At 48.2% G+C, this 20,706-nt stretch overlaps 1 protein-coding gene across 3 annotated transcripts in view; it reads right to left on the bottom strand.

Moving 5' to 3' along the window:
• Window positions 1-366: 366 nt before the first annotated feature.
• The window catches only part of MAP1A (microtubule associated protein 1A), a 54,946-nt gene continuing 34,606 nt past the window's right edge, over window positions 367-20,706 (bottom strand). For all 3 annotated transcript variants that reach the window (XM_065847129.2, XM_065847130.2, XM_065847131.2), the window contains 5 exons: window positions 17,808-17,890; window positions 17,041-17,181; window positions 6,527-15,323; window positions 4,523-4,755; window positions 367-3,595 (listed from right to left, as the gene is read on the bottom strand). In XM_065847129.2, coding sequence (XP_065703201.1) covers window positions 3,440-3,595; window positions 4,523-4,755; window positions 6,527-15,323; window positions 17,041-17,181; window positions 17,808-17,890 — 9,410 coding nt within the window. In that variant the 3' untranslated portion in view covers window positions 367-3,439. The remainder of the gene's footprint in view (window positions 3,596-4,522; window positions 4,756-6,526; window positions 15,324-17,040; window positions 17,182-17,807; window positions 17,891-20,706) is intronic.

Genomic DNA, 20,706 nt, shown 5'->3' with positions numbered 1-20,706 from the left:
CAAGTGTGAGTCCGGACTGTGAGGAGCTGCGGCGTGGGCAGGACAGGCCATGCCAGCTCCGCACCCAGACATTGGGGCCGCGTCCCCACCTGGACCCTTGGCCAGCAGTGCCGGGGACCGAAAATTCCTCGAGAAGGGAGGCAGCTGGAACCATGAATCAGCTGTTGGGGACCAAGGGGCGTGTCCAAGTGGGCTCTGTGCCCCTGTCCCTTCCCCGGGGTTGCAGGTTTCAGCAGCTGTGGTGACGTGGGTGGGCGGCAGAGCCATCGCGGGAGGCAGGTGCCAGAGCTAGAGGGGGTTCAGTGGGTAGCAGTGCTGCCTGCAGCACAGACCCACTCCAAGAACAACTGGAAACAGCTGGAAGTGTTATTGTTCGCAATTAATGTGGCTTTATTAATGTGTTGGGCTCCTCTCTTGACAGCAGTTAGTTACAGAGTGTTTCACATGGAAATGGGCATAAGGACAGAACTCAAGGAACTAAATTCAAATAGAAACATGATGCTGAAGAAAAGAATCAGGGCTCTGTTCTTAAAACATTTAGCAGAGAAGAAGCTAGGAGCACAAGTTGCCATTTCAATACAGGTAAGACGTTCACTTCTTTAATTATAGGTTTAAAATAGTATTTTGTACCTATTACATACAGGAAGATTATGCGTTGTTGCCCACATGCAGAAACAAGCAAAAGCAGAGTTTAACTGTTACTCTCTATAGTGCTGTATTACCTCTGGCTCTGGATGGGTCTGCTGGCTCCTGCAGGCTAAGCAGGGTCAGACTCTTTACAAATTGGCGTTTTTACAAGTAGTTTTTTAAGATGGAGGGTCAGTGGAGAGGGGAAGGAGGATGAGGGGAAGACAAAGAGGGAGGAAGAGAAGCTGAAGGCAGAACAGACTGCCACAAAAGACTGAAAAAAAAAGTGTGGAGCCCAGAGGACAGGGAAGCAGAGTGGTGTAGGATGAACTGTCCAAGCAGCGGGCGGAGGACGCAGGCACCTTGCAAAGCCTCACTATGACTGCTGCTTAGTCAGAATTGCTTCAAGTTTAAAACTGAGAAAACATTCATGTGTGGGTCTATCTAAAGTTAGTGCATTAGCTTTTATACCTAGCCACGCGCAGGGGGCCTGGGCAGCACGGTCACGTCTGCTCCGCTGGGTCTGGCGTCCGGCACCCGCTGCAGCGCCGGGGCCGCGGGAGCAGCTGTTCCTGCTGCCATCGCTGGCGTAGCCAACATCCAGGGATGCTGACCCCACCGGGCTGCAGAGGACATTTATTCTTCTGGCAGACACACCACGATTCTGTCGTTAAAATGAATGCAGCACAGGGCAGGGATTTGCTAAATCCCTGAGCAAGCCCACATGCTCTGAACAAGGGCTGGCTGCTCCTGGGGGAGGGCTGCGAGCCTCAGGCTTTTGTCCTGCAGCTGCTGGGTTTAGACGCAGCACCACAAGCTGCAAGCACAGACCCTTTTTGCTGCCAGCAAGTTCTCTGTGGTCTTTTTATGTTATTGTTTAAATTGCAGCATGTAAGTATTTGTACTGAGAAACCTCTGAACGGACACTAAGAGCACATGGTATCATGTTAACATGTATAAATTAAATATCAAATCCAAACAAAAAGAAGCTTAACATCAAAAAATAAATATATAAATTAAATGCAAAATAAACCGTTTCCCTAGAAACTTGATTTTAGTCCTAGGAGCAGGTTTCTTAGCAGCATTTTTTTAACGTCAGCTGCCAGAAAACGAGCACTGAGACAGAAGCGCCCCAGGCAAGCACAACAGAGGGTTCTGGATGCTTATTATGGAGTCAGACCTTGGCTGTGTGCCAAGCGCAGCGGGTGACACAGCAGATGGAAATACCTTTGAGTTGTATGTCAAGCCTTGCAGCATTGCTTTCTATCTCATCTCTCCTTCCCCAGAGCACACCCTACTGCTGCTCTCTCTTAGAGAAAGATAAAAGCCATGGTTGCGATCAGACCCTCTCAGCTCTCAGCTGTGGCACCTGGGCTGCTACACAGCTCCAGCCCACAGCTGGACAGAGTTTATGGCCGAGGGGGCTCGAGTGGCTGCTGGCAGCAATGCTGCACTTGTGTTGTACAACCACACTCCTGCCAGGACCAAGGACACGCGCCCACAAGAGGTACCAGCGCTGGGCTGCAAGAGTCCGCGTGTCCCGGCCATGGGTGCGGAGGAACTAAGAGCAACTACACTTGCTAAACTACTTTCCCTCAGCGTTTTTGGAAGGAGGTTCTCTTTCCTCACACCACAAGTTCTGTTCCCCGCATCCTGGACACTTTTGGGGGCAACAAAAAGCCTGACCATAGCTAAGGGGCCTGGCCCGTGGGCATACAGCAGCGAGGAGGCTGCTGCTGCTTGCAGAGCCGGCTCCCATCAGCTGTGCCAGCCAGACGCTCCCTGTTGGGCATGCGGGTTCCTCAGCTGCCTCACCACAACCCTCCAGAAAGCCTTTGGTGTACAAGGACAGGGGGGTTTCTCGTACGTCTTAGGCCAAGAACGGCCAGGTTTGTTTCAGCCCTTCTGCTCTGGAGGGGGCTGCAGTTGTGCGTTTGGACACTCCTTGTGTGTGACTTTTCAGGCAACAGCCCCTCTGTGCCTCCTCCTGTCACACTGCTGATGTGCTGCAGTCAGTTGGCCACTGTGTTGTGCAAAGCTCAGGTTAGCAGATTAGGAATGTGCTCTTTGTAGCAAAGAACAACAGGCTGAACCCTCCCTCCCACCGCTGCTCCCAAACACATGTTCTTCATCCCAGCTCCTGGAGCACACCAAGCAAGTGTTGGAGGATGCCAGAACCAAATACTTGGGACAGAAACCTGCAGAGCTGGCAAACGGTGCTCCTGCCTTGTCGAAGTACAGGTCCCCTTGCTCAGAACACGGCCTATATGTTCAGGATGGGCGATGGAAGAAGGACCTTCACTATCATGTTGCAGTGGAAGGGTTTCACCTTCCCTCCTCTCCTAGGTGCGTTTTCTTTGCAAATTAGTTTTTTTCTCTGCCCTCCCTGCCCCCATGCGCTGTCTACATGCAGCGGCAGCACTTCAGCCCTCACCAGAAAGATGAGGTTCATGGTGCTGCAACTTAAATGGCAAGGCAGCCAGGAAGAGAGGAGAACAAGCTCTCACAGCAGCAAGGCAGCCAAGATAGTCTACAGAAACTGTACAGGCAGCAGAAAAAAGCAGGGAAAGTGGAAGCGCCCCTGTCCTGCAACTGCTCTTGCACAAACTCGTAGCTCAGTCCAGAATATTACAGAGCCCTGCACTTCTTTCTCATGGCATCCAGTGCTGAGCTAGATGGATACCCGATTGCCTGACAAATGGGAACCATGTAGAGGACTAAACCAGAGAAGAACTGGACTGTGATTAGATGGTGTCTCTGATGTTGCATCGGGGATTGGAGAGTCAATGGATGAACGCAAAGTGTGGGAGATCTAGAATTCAATCTTACAGGCTGGAAAAGATTCATCCTGCATTACAACAGTGCTGCTGCTTGCCAGTACCATGATGTTTAGCTCCTGCTGTTTCTCATGGGTCTGCTGGTACCATTCTCGTGTCACCTCCGTATCATGTGTTGGGATCAATGTCACCTGGGAAAAGAAAGCAGCAAGGATGATTGTCTGAGAATGACTGCAGTGACAAACAATGCCCATAGGAGCTGAGGCTAAAATTTCCCATTAATTCTGGAACACTGTACCCTTGGTACTGCTTGTTCTATTTAATGTCTTTCAGATGTCAGGTTCTCTAGGCCAGAGCTGGTGCTTTATTTTCTGCAGCAGCCGCACAATGGCTCTCTGAGGCGGCTGCAAGCTGGCAGCACTGACGGCACCACGATGAAAACGCTGCAGTGCAGGGGGGAGCATCTCTGTGGAGCTCCAGAAACAGCGTAGAAAGATCCCTCAGTGTGAAAAGGAACAATACTAAAAGTGTTGCTGTTAATGGCCTGATATTAGACTTTATGTGCCTATTGATCTAATATGCAACTCAGGGACCTTGAAATCTGAAATGCTTAATCTGAAAGAACATAAACACTTTCTCGTGCCTGTCTTCAGAAACGTGCCCACCCAGGATGTCCTGCGAACCTGCCTAAACAAGAACTACATGTAAGAACACTGGTTTAAAAGCACTAATAAAAAACTGCTATCGGAAGGATCTTCAGTGACCAAGAACAGCAACAAATGCTACTGGGTGTGGGACACTGTAATGAAAATTCAGCCTGCGATGGTGCTTGGTTTTGCTTGAGGATAGGCTTGTCCTGCAGCAGGGGAGGAGTGCATGATCTCTAAATGCTCCCTCCCCTCAGGAGGATGTGGAAAGGAGGACATATCTGCCTTTGCTCACACCATGATGCGAGTGTCCTCCTCCTCATGGGTACAAAGCATGCAGAGCAGGACATGCGCAGTACCATTTGCTTCCTCTCAGTGTTCTCCCTCTGAGTCTGTTTGTGACACACACTGTCCCCTCAGCACCTGTGACACAGGGAGCATCACACACCCCTTGGCATTCCCATCACCTACCTGCAGGTTCTCCCCCCACTGAGACTTCCCTTCCAGGAGCGCATCCAGCACTGCACGGCTCGGCTCTCCGTTGGCTGCATCATTCCCACTCACAACATAATATGATGCTCGAATCCGCTTGAAGAACTCTGGATCTGTGTTCTTTCCACTGCAGTGGTTGGGGATGTAAGCCAAGTCCACATAGACAGGTGGACCCATGGGCACAGGCAAACTGCTCTTAGGACTATTGGAAGCTTTGGAAAAAAGAAAACAGAAGCTATCAAATCCTTCTGGAAAAGACAAACACTGAAGGACTTGAATTCCAGCAAGGTTTCTCCCTGCAGCTTCAGCAGCGAAGTGAAGCTTTATCCAGGCTCTGCTGCTCAGAGGTGACCTGGGTGCAGTTCTGGCAGCGCTGTCACAGCGCTTGGGAGGGAAAGGGAGCTCTGCCGTCCTTTGGGGACGGACTGGAAGGATTTAGGCTTGGAAACCTTTCCTGGAGAAGGGAATAAAAAAACCTCCATTATTAGCTTTTGCAGAGTTATCATCCTAATCAATATTGAGTCCTGATTTTAGTTGTTTAATAACCTACATTTGCTAAAAAACCCTGTTCTGATGGTCTTTATGTGCTGCCTTAGGGTACTACGGTAGTCTTTCTGGAAGCTCCATCCTGGCTTTCTGCCATCCCCGTGGATTGCTGCTTTTTCAAGGACAGTGTTGTTCTTTCCTCTCAACCTTTTGTACCTCTTCATTTGCTGCTGCTTACATTTATGAGATGAGAGACAGTCAAACAGCAGTTATACTCAGCAATATATATGCATATGTGTGTATATATGTATGCACACAACCCATAGAAGGACTGTCCTTTCTTTCCCTCCTGCTCTCTGTGGAATCACAGAGGCCTCTGTCCTCTTTTTCCCCCCCATACACTGTCTCTGTGTAGTCTCTTTTATGAGCAAAACCCCACTGACTACAAGCACAGACAGCTCATTGTGCTGCCCAGCTGCTACACAAGCAAAAACCCCCTGTCTCAGCCAGTCTTGTGGATGTCTAGTCCTCATCCCAGGTTTGATTTGGGCAGCTCACACACTGCTGTGTGTACAACCCCCACATCTCTGTCACAGCCCTCCCTTCAGACTCGCAGATCCAGGCTGCACCTCGCCGTGCTTTCCTGCAGCACCTGAGACACAACGCTGTCCAGCCCTTGGTGCGGGCTCCCCTGTGCCCTGTTTGCTCGTCAGCTGTTGAACCCTCAGCTGGCTCAGCCCCTGCTCAGGCCACAGTCTCTGCAGAATCCCCAGGCCTGGCACTGTGCCCTTCATGCGCCGCTCTCCTCTTGCTCCCCCAGCCCTGAGCAGCCCCCCATCAGCTGCCTGGCCTGTCCATCGCCATGGCTGTTGGTGACACCATCTCTTGGTGACACCATCTCGCCTCACCTGAGCTGTATCTGCAGCACACACCCCCTGAGGCTCTTCTCACATCTTCCCCTCCAGCTGCTGTCACCCCAGAGGAGCTCCTTGTAGCATCTCTGCAAACCTTCCTCCACTTGTCCTACTACACCCCCTTTGCCACAGTGTCTGCAATGGGCATCTGCTGAGCCCACCACACATCAGCTGTGTTCCAGTTTTCTTTGTTTTCTTGGGCATTACCCCACCTGCTGGCTCTTACACACAGCATTTTCTTAAAACACACACATATTTCATTCTGGCATTTGATAGCACCCACGTCTAAGTACCTCCTGCCCCTCCACAGGTGTAGCCCCCAGGTAGAGCAGAATCTTGGCCTATGAAGTTCTGAATTGGGTCTCACAGGTCTGTCTCTCTGCAAAGGTGGTTGCATTTGGCTCTGCAGAGGTTGAGAGTTTTCCTTTGATCTTAAGTGATAACATCTCTACCTTGTCACTGCTTGTAACTTTTTTATGCCTGACTGGGAAGCCCTCTCCTCTATTCTGCTACATTTAACCCAGTGCTTTTTCTCTGTGTTGGACCTAGAGAGAAAGTGCATGCTTAAGGAAGAACTTCTTACCGGGATTTGCTTTGATACCATTAACAAGGCTCTTGCCAGGGTTGCTGTGGCTACTCCGGGATAACTCATCCTCTGTGTGAGGAGGCTGCACCAGTGCGCTACGTGGTTTGGGCTTCTCTCCTCCATCTCTTTCTTTTTTGGCAGTGACAGATTTTGGAGATTTGTCCGATGGCTGCTTCACAGGAGTGGGTGACCTTTTCCCTTTCACATCTAATTTCCGGGCAGGTGAGGAAGATTTGGCTTTGCTCAAAGGCTTCCTCACACCTTTGTTCTTTTCTTTTATGTCTTTCTTGGAAATTTTATCAGTTCTACCCAGGCTTTGCTCATTTACCAACACATCAGGGTCTACCATGCAGACATCAGGGTGAGGAGGATGGGGATGGGGATCTACCATTGGAACAGGCTGAGGATCATGGCTGGACCTAGAACTGGCATGATGAGCATTCCCAACAGCTTTGTCCACCGGGAGGAAATCGGCATCTTCATCCGAGTCCATGTTGGCATCTGCTGTGATGGACGGACATTCTTCTGTCTCAGGTGGGACATCTGAGTCTGACTGGGAGGTTCCAGAATCACTCACTGATGTTGGAGGGGTCTCCTCCACTGTGGCACTTTGCATGGGGCTCCTACTAGTGTGGGGTTGTCTTCCTTGCACGGAAGGATGACCGTCATCCTGGGAGAGGTCACTGTCTTCAGAGAGCTCGTGAGGGCTCGGGTTGATGAATGAGGGAGAAAGCTCTCCCTTCCTGTGCTTGTATTCACATGAGGAAAATTTCTGTTCACAATCAAAACTGCCTCCTAAATGTGGCTCCATCTCATGGGAAGCATCTCCACGGTCCTCTGTTTTTCTACCCCTGTGCACATCTGGGAAAAAGGGCTGGAAACTCTGTTCAGGGGACATCAGAGAGGAAGGACGGCTCTGTCTCTCTGTGTCCTCTTTGCCTGCGCATGGAGAAAAACTGCTATCAGAATCAGGACATGTTTTTTCATCTTTTGCCTCTGCTGCATGGTATGTACTTTGGAAAGCTTGCAGACTGGTGCTCACCTCTGTTGGACCATTGGCTGTGGTTTCATCTTCATGCTGATGATGAGGAAATGATGTCAACACATCAGGGAGAGATGTCAATGTCATAAACTGTTCTGCAAATGGTGCCTTCTGCTCTGGACTGCTTACACAGGGCTGCTGTTGTTTCTCCTCAGAGAATGGTGTGGGCTGTGAACTCTGGCCCTCCTTTCTGCACGGTGAAATGCCGTCGCCCATGCCACTTGTGAACGGAGAACCATGCTCTTCAGCAAACACAAAGTCTTTGGTTTCAGCTGTGTGTGTTTTCACAGCATTATCTGGAATCTGTGGAGACACATCCCAAAGACTCCTGGTACCTGGTTCTGGTCCTGCACCCGTGCACATGGAAAGCACAGGGGAGTAGAAACTTTCTGCTGCAGCTGGTATCACAGGAGTGGTAGCTTCAGATGAAGGTTCCTCTGACAGGCTGGAAGAGTCATCTTTCAGCTGCTGTTGGGGCACACACTCTCTGTCCACAGCTTTGGAGAACAACTTATCTTCTTCATATGGACTCAGCGGTGAGAATTTAGTAAAAGATGAATCAAGGCTGCTGGTTTTCTCAGAAACCTCCAAGTACTCATCTTTCTTCCTCTGGTCTGAGAGCAAAGCACATGGAACCTTTAAAGGAAGAGAGATACCCCCTAAATGGCTTGCTGAGATCTGATCATGTCGGAACATGCTGGATGTTTCAGTCTTTCCTAGCAGGGAGCATTCAAATCCAGAAGAGCTGTCTGTCCCTCCGCCCTCTGCCATGGGGCCCTTTTTATGTGTCTCTTGCCCAGAAGATTTCAAGTATGTGGCTTGCTCTTGGCTCTCGGAGACCTCGGCTGCACTTGGATAAGCTGTTACACAGAAATGTGATTCCTTTGTGGATTTCTCAGCAACCTCTCTCTTTTGTGAGGAATCTTGTCTTAAATGGCACATTTCTGAAGCTGGCTTCTCTCTGCCTCTGTCTGGCAGGTCACTGTAACCAGCAACATACGTCCCCACAACAGTGGCTGATGCAGGTTCCCTGCTCCCATATTCCTCCTTCCAGCCGGGATCGGAGGGTGAAGAGGCGGTAGAACTGGGTGAAATGGACTCCTGACACTTGCTTTGCTGAAGGGGTTCTGGTACGTGAAACTTGTCCATTGCTGAGATGTGTGCATAGACTGTACCCGCAGCTCCGGCAGGGCTGTGCAGTTTAGACTCCTTTTCAGATTTCTCCTTAGCACCTTTTTCTAACTCGGGGTCGCTCATGCTTTCTTCCCCTCGACCTGCTTTCTCATAGTATGCATCTTTGGGATGTGGGCTGGCGGATTTCAGGGACAGAGGTGTCTGCTCCTGGCTAGACAAAATGATGTTCTCATCTGGACAAGCAGCATCAATATAGGCAGCTGATTTTTCTTGATAAAATGTGTCAGACGTGTCTGTGGGAGACGCAAATGCTGTGCTTGCAGATGATGGGTGCAGTTCAGAGTCCAGTTCTGGCAGAACAGCAGACACCTTCAGTTTTTCCTGCCCTTCAGATATCCTGGGCTTATCTTTTTCAGACAAGGGCAAGTACCTTTCATGGATGTCTGTATAGCCAAAGGCTGACTCTGCCTTTTCTTTAGGGGATGCTGGAGATGACAACTCCTTCTCAGCAGATGTATAAAGGCAGGACTCTTCTTCCTTTGCAGAGACCTGGAAACTTTGACCTTTTTGAGAGATCGGTGCTGTTACCGGCACCCGGTCAGTGTGACCTGGGCCGTCTGCACCCTTGGGTGTGAAGGGGGAGGGTCCAGCTCCAGACACAATTATCTTCTCGTAGACATCAGCATACTTGAAACTTCTTTCATCAGGGTAGGGAGTTGGTTCTCTTTCTTCTTGCTCTTGTCTGACAGAACTGTCCTCACAGGAAAGAGGCTCAGGGGAGCTCCTGGACGGGGTCACTTGGCTGGCAGAACCCGCAGCCTCAGCACGGCCTGTGGCAGCGCTGCGCTCCGGACAAGGGCCTTGTCCTGGAGGGGACTGTGGATGCTGCCCTGACACCACAGCGCTTTCTTCTGGGGATGCTGCTGTATAGTCGTATTCTGCTGGTCTTGCAGATTGCAACAGAGTAAATGCTGCTGCCATCTGCTCTTTTTTTCCTGTAGGGCCATAAAGACCCTCGGTGGATTTGCAGTCATCCTCTATCTTTCTATCCAACTTGTATTTACAATCTCCTTCCTGATACCAACTACTGATGTCTGATTTCTTCCCTGTGTCCTTTGGCAGGACTTCTTCCCGCAAAGGTGGTTTGCACTGATCTGACTTGTAAGGCCTTTCCTTTTCTGGTGTTGTGTCAATGTCCTTGTCCAGAGCCGCAGCCGCTACAGACAGGGGAGATGCCATCAGTGCTTGGTCCAGTGACTTTGCGTAGATATCTAGGACAGCTTTCTCATCATCATCTAAATAGGAGTAATCTTGTTTAGATGTCAACAACAACTCTTGCCTTTCCTTGTCTCCAGCTAATGCTTTGATCTGATTTTCCTCACCAGAGACATATCGAGAAGACAGAGAACTTTCCATTTGTATTCTTTCTGGAAGAGTGGTGGCAGCAGGAACTGTTTCCATTTCCTTTGTTTCTGGTGTAGGTTTGGTGCTCATCTGTGTGTCTTGTTTGTAATCACACAATTTCATCTTTAAACGGTCTGCCTCTGCTTGCAGTAGCACAGGTTTATCTTCAGCATGATGGAGATCCTCATCCTCCTCACTGGATACCTGTCCTCCTTTTCCAGTCTCTGCTTCTTCCTGAAGATACGCAAACGCAGAGCCCCACACGTCACCTTCTGCTCTTGTCCAGGGGTGACCGCCAGGCACCGCAGGGGATGGGATCTCCCCCTCTCCCATTTTAGGAAGGGATTTTGTTTCATAGTCTGGTACCTCATCCAAGAATGTGCTCTCTCTCTCTTTATCATATCTCTGCCGCCTTCCCTGAACAGGGATCTCCTCCACCTCCTCTGGAAACCACACTTTCTTCTCATAATTTAGATCTTTCATATATAAATCTTCCATTTCCAGAGATTTTTCTTCTTGAGCTTCCTTGATCTTGCAAGATTTTACACTTTCAGCAGAAACGTGTGAAGATGTTTTATCCTCGGTGGGGCTGGATTCTGCAAAGTATAAGCCCTTTGCATCTGGAGATACTTCCTGGGAGTCCAAGTTTGCAGTTCTTCCCCTAAACGGGTCCTTTTCTGCTGCAGAAAATAAACTGCTGTCATCTGGAGACATTTCTTCACTTGAAGTATCTCTGGGTGACATGTCTTTGACCAAGCAACTTTCTGGGCAAGGAACAGATTTTGACACATCTTTTGAGAGTTCTTTGGCAGAAATTTTCAGTGATTTTTCATATGTAGGTGGGCTCTGCTCTCTGAAATCGATGGATTTTGCAGCTTCTGAAGGGAATTTGTCAGTTAAGTCAGACATAATTTTTTCTTTTGCAGGTATCTCTTCTGTGAAACTGAGAGATTTGATGTCTTCTGGAGAAATCCCTTTAACAAAAAGGTCTGAAGAGATTTCCTTGCTGGGACTCTCAGTGAGAGAAATGGATTTGGTCTCTTCTGGAGAAATGTCTTTAATGGAAACATGAGAAGATTTTTCTTCTTCTGAGGTGTCTCCTGTGACATACAACAGTTTTTCTTCTTCAGTAGTCACTCCCTTAACATAAATATCTGAGGATTTTTCTTTACCCGTGCTTTTTTCTGTAAAAGAAACTGATTTGGTGTCATCTGGTGAAGATTTGTCACTTTCAGATTTGCTCTGGCTGGTGAATTGCAGAGGATCCACACTTCCAAGAGATGTTTCTATGGCAGAGAATGGCTCAAAGGACAAGTGTTTTGCAAATCCTGTTATACTTTCTGTCATGGTTTTAGTTCCTTGTGCTTCTTCGGGCTCCAGAAGCACATCTGTGCTGGGACGGGGCAGCACAGTGCGCTCGTCCTCCTCCTCTATCACCACCGTGTCCTGCTTGTGGTAGGACAGCCAGGGCAGCTCCTCCTTCCCCACCGGTGCTTCCTGCACCTCCTGCCCAGGAGACACGGGAACGTCACTGCCTGAGTCCCTCTCGTGCTGTACAGCTCCAGGCACTTCTGTTTCGTGTCTGTATTTGGCTGCAGACACCTCATCTTCTCTGAGAGGTTCACCCTTGACGCCCTTCACCACAGCAGAAGTTGGGCCTTCCAATTTCTTTGCAGCAGTACCTGTTTGTTTTTCAAATAGATCTGAATCTACTGTTTCTAGTTTTTCCTCCACTGGAGACTGGTGGAAAGGTGTGTGTCCTGCACTGGTGGGGCCAGATGGGGTGGGAGAGGCCATTTTGACCGTACTGTCGTCAGGACTCATGCATCGTTCTTCAGCCTCTGCAGAGTCCACCTGGGAAAAAGGTGTTTCTTCAGAAGGTAGCGGCAGACCAGAAGTTTGCATTACTTCCGTGGGAACACTGCTTAACACATTCTCAGGACATCGTTGATGAGCAAATATGGGGGCATTGTAATGCACTTTGAGTTTCTCGGGCATTTCAATATTTGGAGTCCCATCTTCTTCTTCCTCTTCATCTTCTGCCTCTTCATGAAGATCCTTTCTTTGAGCTTCCAGTTTTCTCTCTCCTTCTGCTAGCGCATGGAAATCTTCAGGGGGTGGAGATTTAAAACATTTGTCTTCCTCCAAGGATGATGTGGGAGAGATTGTGCCAGCGGAGGGAACATAGTCGAGACCTTGAGTTGCTTCAGTCCGAGAGGAGGGCATGCTGTTCACTGGGTCTAGAAGTAAAGAGCTTTTCCCAGTCTCTTCTGTTTGTGGTGCTGTCAGAGATGCAACAGATTGATCTTCTGCTACTGAAGTTGCAAAAGATGAAAGCTTATCACATTCTGTGATGGAGGTAGCAGAGGATATATGTTCCTCCTCAGCTAGAGGTGCTGCCACGATGTTTGTAGGATACGCCAGGATTTCAGACTCCTGGCCAGCATAGCCCTTGGCTGAAAGTTCAGCAGCAGGCATGGCCTGTATTCCGTGTATTGCTTCAAAAGAGCCTGGGTGGTCAGGAACAGAAATGTCATAGGCATTGACATCATACTTCAAGTGTGGGATCCTCTCTTCCTGCTCATCATGTATTTCTTCATCAGAAATGGTCTGCTCTGTTTCTGAGTAGCCTGGGATAGTTTCATCTTGGATATATGAAACATGTTCTGCTGTAGCTCCTGGTGGGGCTGGCGGACTGCTCAGATATGACTCTTCCTTTGTTACGTCCTTTCCAAGAAACTTGTCTTTCTCACCCACATCACTAAATGCTTTTTCCTTTTCTGTAGTGGTAAATATTTTGTCCTCCCTCTCATCCTGATTCAGCTCATAGAAGTCTCTATGCTTTTCCACCTTCTCCTCTGCCTTCATGTGCTTTTCTTCCTTTTCTTCCAGTTCTGCCTTTTCTATGACATCTTCTCTCTTTTCCTTCTCACCCTCTTCCTGCACCTCTGTCCCACTCTCACAAGTCTTTGTTTCTGCTTCCCTCTGTTTTCTGTCCAGAGATATTTTCTCCTCTTCCTCCTTTTCTTCCTCTCTGAATGCTGATGACCAAGCAGCCTTTGCTGAGAGGTCTGTCTGTGATGGTGACTGTTCTTGGCCTGGGAACAGCTGAACTTCCTCATCCTGCTCAGCTTTCCCCTCACAGTATCTCGTGTCACGATTTTCATCTGTTCTTCTTTCATCCTCTATTTTTTCAGCATCACCTGCTCTCAGTTCTAGCTGATGGAGTGCCTTTTCCTCTGCTGGTGATTCTTTTTCCATATCAGTAGTAGTTACTCCCTGACCAGTAATGGTTGTTTTCAAAACTAGATCCACTTCAAGGCAACTTTGAGCAATAATGTCAGCAGAGTCTTTCATCTCTGTTTCAGGTACTCTCATAATCTTATCATTAACCCCAGTTTCAGCCATTTCTTGAGTTGCTTGCAAAGCCCCTTTCTCCTCGTGCTTCAGCTCCTCAAAGTCCTTTGTGAGATCTTCTGGTGAAGACACGACCAACCTCTGTTCAGCTGCAGGAGTCTCTCCTGGCTCCACCGGTACAGGTGCCTTCTCCATCGGTGACATCTTCAGGTCAGCAGCTGTTTCCTTTTCAGGTTTGACTTTGATCTTCTCAGTTTTGAGTCTGCCTGGAACTTTTGCCTTGTATAATGTTTTTCTTACTTCTGGGGTAAATGGTTTTAAGTCTGGTTTCGAAATTTTTTTGGGTTCTGGTTTGGTTTCTTTCTTTTTATCCTCTTTCTTTGAATCTTTCTTTTCCTCTTTCTTTCCATCATCTTTTTTTAAGTCCTTTTTCTCCTTCTTAATCTCTTTCTTTTCTTTGTCTTTCTTCTCCTCCAGTTTGGATACTTTCTCTTTGAGATGCTTTTTTCCAACCTTGTCTTTTGCCAATTTTCTTTTCTCAGCTTTGAGAGCATCACTTGTTTCTGTCTTTATCTTTTCATGTTTAACAGGTTTCTCAGGAATTTTCTCCGAGTGTTCTTTAACCTTTTTCTCAATTTTAGCATCCTTTATGACTTCTGCTTTTACCTCCTTAATCCCCTCCTCAACTGCCTCTTCTTTCTTGGCTTGCTTTGTCATAGATGGCTTGGGGGAAGATTTAAGACTCTCTTTACTGTCAGTTCTTTGTTTAATTTTAGTCTGCTTCAGCACAGGTGGAGGTATTCCAGAAGTGATGTCTTTCTGAGTAGCCACTGGGTACCTCAAAAAATCCAGGTGCTTGAGTTTTTCAAGACCTTCCAGTATCTTATTTTGAGGAGCATTTCCAGGAAACAAAACCCTTACGATTTTCTCTGTTGGGCTGGCGGGAAGCCACACCACTAGGGCAGTAATGGATGTGAGATAGGGAACAGAGATTTCACCTTCCTTCCCATTTGCGAGAATTATGCCAGTCTTTGCTTTACTATTACCAGCCCATTTCTGCATTAGAAACTGCATTTCTTTACTGTCTTTGACAGGATTCAGTATGTACATGTCCAGCTTACCCACTCCCATTTTGTGGAAAAGTGTGATGGGCTCAATGGTGCTGCTCACCACCCTGTAGAGAGGCTCGGATTTAATGCCCAGTCTGTTGAGATACTGCAGTGTCAGACAAGCTTCTTCGATGCTCCTCTTTACTTTCATGGATGATTCAGGCATCTTCAGTTTCTCAGGGACATTAAAAAAAACCACCCCTAGCTCAGGAGAAATAAGGTTTTTCATCCAGTCACTGTAGTTGGTAGAGCCCTGGGACTGTTCCTCCTCTTGCTCAGCAACTTTTCTCTGCAGCAGCCCATTGATGCCGGGTAAGTTGTCTGCACCGATGTGAGTGAGCAGGATGGAGTCAATCCTATCCAGATGCCTCACCAGCTTCCAGAAGCAAGATTTCCTGTCAGAGCCACCATCCACAAGGATGTTAAACCCATTGACAGCAAAGAGAGCAGAATCACCTCTTCCTCCAGGGAAAATGTAGCAGCAGGGTTTAGAAAGCTTCAGAAAGCCCCCTGAGGTGGGGGGCTCCAGGAGATCAAATGGAGATGGCACGTCAACTGTCTCGGAGACGTATTCTGCAAACTCAGACACTCCATCCATTTCTGGTAGAACTGGATCAGGATTCAGTTTCAGATTAATAATTTCCTGAAATTGAGGATGCCCAAGGTTGCTCCAGTCTCCTTCTCCCAAGCACGACACAGTAAGAGAGGCCTTGATATCTGAATCAGCGTTGCTAAGAATCTGGGTGACCTAATGAGGCAAGCACAGACAAACAGAAGATGAAACAGAGCTCCAAGACCAATTCAGCACTTAAAAAACATAACTAGTTCATGCAGAAATACTGAAGATGCCACGAGCACTTCACTGACAGGAAACCCTGGGGATAGATGAAATAGTCCCAAAGCCCATTGCAGATAGACACGTGGGGCCGCGTCCTGCTCTCTTTTGACATTCCCACTGCTGATGGGCTGTTACGTGTCCTGGCTGCTGGGAGGGCACAGGGACAAGAGCTCAGGAGAGAAAATGAAAGCAGGAACCACCTCATCCCCTTTCCTCACTTCTTCCTGTTTAACCTGGGATATCAGTCGCTGGCTTGGGCTCAAAAGTAGCAGTTTCTTTTTGATTTGTGAATTCTAGCCCTGAGATATCCTTTTCAACACTGAGCATCATTGTCTGAACTCACCGGCTAGTGAACAATCATATGGCACCGTCTAAAGTTTTAGTGCCAGAGGACTTTCTTTTTAACCAGATTCCTTTTCTTTCCTGGGACCTATTTTGAAAGTTGTGACTCCATCTCTGATATACATATGGGATTGGGGACATGCTACATGATTAATAAGTAGAACTAAGGTCGGTATCATTTCCAAGGCTCCTTAGAGCTATATTGAACATACGCTGAGCAAAGAAGCATTAAACCTCAGACTTCCTAAGTATATGTAATAAGATTAGGACACTGCTTTACACTGTGTTCTCTTGCTTAGACGGCCCTTAATTGACTAGTTAGTGCCCAAATAAATGGGTACCAGAAATAAATTAGAACAATCAGCCTAAAATAAATGAAGGTGGGCAGATTTGCTGATGTAATTACAGGAACAATTATATCAATTGTCAAAATATCACCCAGCCATTCCTGCAGCAACCGTACATTCAATCGGATAGAGACATTCTAAATATCTGGCGCACAATGATTAGTGGAATTAGGGCTTATCAAAAACTGAAGCAGCATATCTGTATTGACAATGAGCATCAACAGAAAGAGAGCTGAAAGCCTCTGAGGAAAGCTGTAGTACCCCCAGCTAGGATAACTAGCATTGGAGCAGAGGTTCAGAGACATCCGATAAGGTTTTCAAGACCCCAGTGGCCAAAGCCCTGAGCAATCCTGTCTGAACTAAGTGCTGACCCTGCTCTGGGCAGGAGGTTGGATACAGACCTCTCAAGTGCCCCTCCAACCTGAATGACTACAATTCTATTATTAAATAAGGGCATTTGTAGTTATTTAATCACCATGTAGTTACTTAATCAGCATTTAGACCTTTCCTTATCATTGTTACACACTCCTAATGAACACCCAACCTTGTGAAGTTTATACTTGCTGGACTAGCTGTGAAATGAAGAGAAATACCCACATTTACTAGGGTGATGATGGCTTCTCTTGGCTGTTTTTTTGGAAGCTGCCCACAGATATTTTAAGAGCTGCTTTAAGAAACTGTGAGTGACTGCCCACTGCAGAGCCAGCCTGGAAGGTTATTACAAGCTGGAATCACCCATGCCTGCCACGTTGGAACACTTAAGCCAGGGAGTTAAAGCAAGGTGCCCAAGACTATAGACGAACTATTTGTGGTGTGCAATTTTGTGCTGGATTTCAAGCCCATCCCTCTGCGGATCCACCCGACGGAGCGGCACAGGCTGCATTGCTCTGTCACGCTCCCTGTGACAGGAGGGACGTATCAGGTCACTGCTCACTCACTTCCGGGTCTGAAAGTATCTCAGCAAACTTCTGGTAGGTGAAGGTCCCCGTCTGCAGGATCAAGTCTCCTTCCTGGTCAGAGCTCTGACCACAGAAGATCAGTAGTTTGTGGGCTGATGAGTCACACACCAGTGAGCGGACCTGTTACCAGAAAACAGTGTTGCAGTCAGGAAGTTTTCTGTATTCGTCCCCAGCACCAAGAAACCCAATCAAGCGGACAAGTGACACCTACACATTATCCACAAATAGCCAAAACATAGATTTTCTACATACAATAGGGCAGGTTATTGAAGAGGGAAGACACTGCTGGTGCCTGGCTGACGAAGTTCCACATCATGTCCTCATTCACACTGACTGAGTAGGCCAATGCCAAGAGAAAACGTTTGGTTTTACGCTGCCACGTGCACGGCACATTTAGACTCTCATCAAACTCAAATGTTCAAGATTCGGAACTCATCCACTCTGTTTGGTGGGAAGCTCTTCAAGCTCCTGAGAAATCCTTAAAATTCACGCAATTGTAAGGCACTAATTCTTCCAGGCAGCAGCTCATTCCCGAAGGGCTAGCACACACAGACCAGTCTCCTGTGTTTCTTTGTCTAGCACTAAATTAATCCACAGAATACTGGTTACTGTATACATCTTGTTGGCAAGACCAGAACACCTGGCCACTCCACCTTGCAGAGGACTGGGAGCACGTTCAGACTCTCCAGAAGGTGCAAAGGGCAGGAGAGCTGATGGGGGAAAACCCGCTGGCAACTGGTGCTCACCTCGGACACGATGCTGTCCACGTTGGGATTCACCAGGATCACCGTCTCCAGGGTATCGCTCCGGTGATGGAGGGTTCTTTGGCCTGGGGAGAGGCAAGAGATCAGACTGCATGAAAGAAGCTGATGAGACAGTATCTGCCTGCCAATATTTTAGCCTCAAAAATTCCATTTCAGCATAGGTGTGATTGCAAGGCTTCAGCTTGCATTCTAGACCAAATTTAATACCTGGGTCTCACAGAACAAAGCAAACTCTTTTCAGTAACAAGGAAAAAAGTCTAGTTCTGCATCAGCACTACTTGCAACTCAACTCCAGCGTGTTCTGAAGCCCACAGTGCCAGGCACATCAAGCTGCCGCTCGTGGCAGAGAAGCTGTGCCTGTAACTGCTGGCACAGACCAGTTGTTCCCTCCAGCCAGAAGTACCTCACCTATTTCAGCCACCATGGAGAGGAACCTCTGGCCATCGTCCAAGCCTGAGTCACCACAGGGCTTTGCGAGCCAGCTGGTGCAGGCCAATTCACCCTTCATTAGAGTAGTGCAGCACTAATAACCAATTTCTCATCACTCCTAATAAGTTTTTTTCTCTTACAAAGTGCTTTTCTTTAATCCAAACATGCACTCCTAGTGGTAAACTGCTGCTAGGGGAACCACCGATGTGACATGAATGCTTGTTCTCCTGTCTCCCTCCTGGGAGTCATGAATGCACCCAAACAGCACTCTGCTCTCTGTATAGATTTAGGCAAAAAGGAAAAGCCAAAGAGCAAGCAAGAGCCTGGTAGAACAAAAAAAGCAGTTTGTGTGCTTTCCTTGGCACAGGCATTACATGGATATTGGGCAAAATATTGACATAATGCCTGGGCCCCAATAATTTATTAGTAAGAGCAGTGGTGAGTGCCTGCAGCCCCAAAAGGCAGGGCTGGACCCGCCGTGTGCCCGCGTCCGCAGCTGGGGAAGCAGATGATGTGCAGGACCTGCCTGCAGCAGCTCCCTGGACACTGCAGGCAGCACATTAGTTTTTGGCTTCTGGTCTTTGCAAATACCTATCTCTGGACATTACATCCGCTCTGCAAGCCAGGCACTTAGAGCTTAACTGTTGGAATGTATAATTTATAGGCTTTAACCCCTCATATAGACTGGAGGGTCATAGATCTTCACTGCAAATGGACATCTATTTTTCATCTTCCAGACAACTGCTACTCTCTGACAATGTTGTTCTTTCTATCCTCTCTATTCCACAACCTCCTATCAGCTCTTTCTAGGCAGATCTCAATCCTTCTAAAACACCTTGATCAAACTGGTGTTTCAAAGAAAGATAACAAAAGGACACAAGAATAAGCCAGAGAAAGGCCAATACTCAGTACAGCTTTAATCAAACTCACTTTACTGGGTTGTTTTGCTCTGGCTGCCAGAAATTAAGTATAAACCAGACAGACAAGCCCAGAAGGCAACTTTCAACCCAAAATGAAAGCGACTTCAGGCTTTCAACAGAACTATTTATACTGTGCATCTCTAGCTGTTTTCTGAACTTGTATTCTTTCAGTTTGTCTAAAAATGGTCTCTCCAGACTAAAACAAACCCATCACTGTGCAAACGAAGCACTTGCACTGCATTCTGTGGCATTTCTGCTGTGGGCTGTGGAGCATGGCTGGAGTCCCTGTGTGGGGTGACGTGGGGTGGAGGTGCCACAGGCGAGGGGCCAGGGCTGCTCTGGGCATGCACTGCAGCCAAAAGAAACAAAAACCCCACTCATCCTTAGGTAACAATAGTTGAATGGCATTGCTGGCACTTGACAGTGAACAGAAGCAGCATCTTGTTCCTTGCTGCATCGTGCAGTTTTTGCACAGCTCACTCCACGGCGGGACCCCTGCTGCCCAGAGCATCCCCAGCAGAAACCATCTGCTCCCAGTTCTCATCAGTGGGTCCGGGACAAAGTGAAACCCGGGCCATTACCCAGACTTCAGCTCCTGCCACCTCGCTGCCCACAGAGCCCAGACAGACCACTGGCCGCTGAGAACACGACCGGGCCTACGGACTGACCCGCAGCCTCCTCCTGTGCTGGGTGACTGGAGGGCCCTTGGGGACAGGCTGGCAAACAAAGCCTGGCTGGTCAGCCTTCTGCTGGTTTTTATTCTGCTGGTTAGTGTTCTGCTGGTTAGCATTCTGCCGGTTTTTATTCTGCTGGTTAGCATTCTGCTGGTTTTTATTCTGCTGGTTAGCATTCTGCTTGCCTCCCACCCCGCAGGGACTGTCCCCTTCACACATGAAAGAAAGAGAAGGGCTCAAGCTGTGGGGCCAGCAGCTGCTGGCACCTGGAAGGGAGAAACAGTGAAGTACTGAGCCTTGTGAAGGGCCGTGACAATAATTAAGTGACTGAAGCATTGTCATACAAAGCGAGGCTGAGCATGCTGAGACTGTTTAGGCTGGAAAAGAGGAGGCTTGGGATGGGGGAGGGATCTTATAAATATGTATAAATACCTCATGGGAGGGAATGAAGAAGTCAGAGTCTCAGCAGTGCCCAGTGACAGGTTAAGAGGCACAAACTAAGACACATGCAATTCCATCTAAACGCAACAAACGGCTTTTTTTTACTGTGAGGCTGGACAAACACTGGAATAGGTTGTACAAAGAGGTTGTGGAGTATCCATCCTTGGGAAACATGCCCTAGCTGGCCCTTCCTGTGCAGGTGGGACTGGACTAGACAATCTCAAGAGGTCCCTTCCAACCAGCAGTGTGTGATCCTGTAACTCTGAGGCAGTGCAGCCTCCCAGAGCTTTGCTCCTGGTCCCTGCTGGGCAGATTCCCCTTCTCCAGTTGCAGCAGTGGGTTCTCAGGAGGATCCAGCAGCACAGCCAGACAGGCCATTTCCAGAAACACTGAGTCACTGCACACGCGCATGCATGC

The sequence above is a fragment of the Patagioenas fasciata genome, chromosome 12 (genome assembly GCF_037038585.1).
Source record: "Patagioenas fasciata isolate bPatFas1 chromosome 12, bPatFas1.hap1, whole genome shotgun sequence".
NCBI classification, from domain to species: Eukaryota; Metazoa; Chordata; class Aves; order Columbiformes; family Columbidae; genus Patagioenas; species Patagioenas fasciata.
The sequence above is the reverse complement of the archived record's forward strand: the minus strand, read 5'-3'. Positions and strand labels throughout refer to the sequence as shown.